A 3,230-nucleotide genomic window follows, 5' to 3' on the forward strand; every position below is an offset into this window, starting at 1 on the left:
GGAGGAGGAGCTGTCCTATATGTACTTACATGAAATATTTGACTGGTCATCATGGGATTGTTTTTCCAGAGCTTTCTGCATCTGACCAAGGAGAGTATCAAACTTAACCCGAAACTTCTTCTCTTCAATCTTCCGCGTGTTTTCAAATGCTTCTTTGTAAATGTCTGCAAAAAACAAAAAAAAGAAAACACAACTTTATTTATTTATTTATTTATTTATTTATTTATTTATTTATTCATTCATTTAATTTTGTTATTTTATGATTTTGCCGAGTGATTCTCAACCTTTTCTTAAACTTATGGTGCACCTCAAAGAAAGATTCTCTTGATACACTTTGTATGGAAAGTTACTCTTTTACTTGTTTCAGTCATTTGACTGCGGCCATGCTGCAGCACCGCCTTTAGTTGAGCAAATCAACCCTAGGACCTATTCTTTGTAAGCCTAGAACTTATTCTATCAGTCCCTTTGGCCGAACCGCTAAGTTACGGGGACGTAAACACACCAGCATCAGTTGTCAAGTGATCTTGGGTGGGGAGACAAACACACAAACACATACATACACATACATATATATCATCATTTCATTCATATTCATTTAATGTCCGCTTTCCATGCTAGCATGGGTTGGACAATTTGACTGGGGACTGGCTAACCGGATGGCTACACCAGACTCCATCTGATCAGGACAAATATCTGTCAAATGTAAATAATGTACATAATTCCTCATCTCTTAAATATAGAACTATATCTATCATGGTGTCAACTTTCACCTGTTTTCAAACAAGTTAATATTTCCCCATGGCCAGACGTTTTCTTGCAGACTACTAGAAATGAATGACAGTGCTTACATGACACTGACAATCATTTACAACTATGTGGCATCAAGACAAGGAGACTCAACTGTACACACACTCACACACACACATATATGCATACACACACACACACACACATACATTTTCATATATATATGTATGTACATATTTATACATATTTATACATATACACACATGATGAGCTTCTTTCAGTTTCCATCAACTGAAGCTATTTGCAAGGCTTTAGTCAACCCAAGGCTATAAGAAGACATTTAAATTCACCCCAGTATTTGACAAAAGTCAGCCTCATGGAAATTTGAACTCTGAATATAAGTAAACATAACTTAATAATTGTCTCTAATTTATTCACAAAACCAGCAGTTTTGAGAAGAGATGGGTTAATCGATACCTTCAAGTCCCAGTATTTGATTGATATGTTAATATACTGATCCCAGAGACACAAATGACAAATTTGACTTCAGTGAGATTTGAACTCAGAATATAAAAAGCCAGAACAAACACCACAAGGCATTTTGCCTATCACTTAACAATTCTTTCAATCTACTACCTTACCTCTAAAATTTAATATTGATCTTAATTCTTCCAAGCCTAAAACAATTATTGATTGAAGCGAAGACAGATCAAAGAAAACCAAGACTGGAAATTCAATAGTCAACAAATACAGGACGCTTAAGTACGTAAGTAAATTATACATTGCAAATTAAGTTCTGTTTAAACACTGCAGACAATTGATTGAACTTAAGAAATAATTTAAGGACACCCATGTACTACTAAGAACAGAAGACATATGGACACTTCATATCATACTCCATGGAAGCTACCTTGTGTTCTGTTAGTTAACTTAGACAACAGCTGGTGAAGAACTAGCACTAGCCATTCTGGGTGGTTATGTCTTTGAACTGATACAGCTATTTCTTACACAAGATATATATCACTAGATCTTAATGCTTGTCTATAATTATTCAAAATAACAGAGAAATGCTGTTTTGGTGTTGAGTAACTCTTATCAGCTTCTGCTTAAGTTTATCAATGGCATGGAACCAAGCCAATCAATCAGTTAAGAGCAGTACAGATGGACAGGTGGACAACCAATGCTGGTGTGTTTACGTCCTCGTAACTTAGCAGTTTGGCAAAAGAGACCAATAGAATAAGTACTAGGCTTACAAAGAATAAGTCTTGGGGTCGATTTGCTCAACTAAAGGCGGTGCTCCAGCATGGCTGCAGTCAAATGACTGAAACAAGTAAAAGAATAGAGAGTAAGAGAAAGAAGATGATCTTACCTTTTGTCTGAAATATTTTAGAACCATGGTTGTTTTTTGCATGTCTGATTGGATGTGTACCAATTTGTATCTCTTGAACTTTTGATATATCTCTTATTGGAAGATTCCAGGGTTGATACTGGCGTGGTGGTAGAATATCACTTGAGATAGAATCTAGAGATTTCGCTTTGGACAAGCTCGTTGTGGAAACGTTATCAAGAGATGGACTTTGAGGCAGATGGTGGTAGCTTCCATGGTTGCTTCGGTCAAGAGAGCGAGAACTTGTGGAAGAGTTAAGTTCTGAAAATTAACCAAAAAGAGAGAGAAAAAAAAGAGAAATATAATATTGTGTCATAGGGTCAATCTCTTTGTTCCAATAACAAAATTTAATTTATATCGATCACATCAGTGTGGAATTTTAAATTGATAAATGTTATGAATGTCAACTTAGTTATTTTTAAGGGAATTTTCAGGAAAACAACAAAACATTTACTGATGTAAAGGATCAATACTAAAAATAAAGTGAAATATATTATAAAATTATTTTTGGTCAAATATTAATTCTAAATTGATAAACCTGATATTTTGCATAAACAAAACATTAGTGTATGGAGGGAAAATTAAAAATATTAGAAGCTGAATTGTTAATTTAAAATTCAACAAAAAAAAAACATGGAATTTAATATTTTTTTTCTCTTAATTTAAATCAATAACATTTTTTAAATCTAATTTTAGTCCAAGTTTTTGGATCTTTTTTAAAACGGGGGCCACATTTTTCATTAACGAAACACTTTGAAACTTGGAACACTGGTAGAATGTGTCATATAAAACATCTTTTTCTCTTAGTCTTCTTAAAAAAAAAAGAAATCCATAAGTTATTCCATGTGAAAGTTGTCGTATTTCTGTAATTTCAACCAATCACTGACGTCCATTCAGCCGATATACATTAAGTGCCGACTACATAAACAAACGATTCTGAAACAATTAACCCTAACCCTAACCCTAGGGTTAGGGTTAGGGTTAGGGTTAAAGCAAATTTAAAATGAAAAAAGCAAATAAAACGAAGGTATGGAGATTAAATACGCTTTACATCGCTTAATCAGCCAAAGGAGTAAATATAAACAACTGAATACTT

At 33.7% G+C, this 3,230-nt stretch overlaps 1 protein-coding gene across 1 annotated transcript in view; it reads right to left on the reverse strand.

Annotated features, from left to right (window-relative positions):
- Positions 1-3,230, reverse strand: part of LOC106884266 (uncharacterized) — a 107,749-nt gene that overhangs the window by 19,080 nt on the left and 85,439 nt on the right. Inside the window, exons 4-5 of the mRNA XM_014935548.1 lie at positions 2,117-2,395; positions 30-164 (exon numbers count right to left, since the gene is read on the reverse strand). Of these exons, the coding sequence (XP_014791034.1) occupies positions 30-164; positions 2,117-2,395 (414 nt within the window). The remainder of the gene's footprint in view (positions 1-29; positions 165-2,116; positions 2,396-3,230) is intronic.

This window comes from Octopus bimaculoides, chromosome 10 (assembly GCF_001194135.2).
Source record: "Octopus bimaculoides isolate UCB-OBI-ISO-001 chromosome 10, ASM119413v2, whole genome shotgun sequence".
Taxonomy (NCBI): Eukaryota; Metazoa; Mollusca; class Cephalopoda; order Octopoda; family Octopodidae; genus Octopus; species Octopus bimaculoides.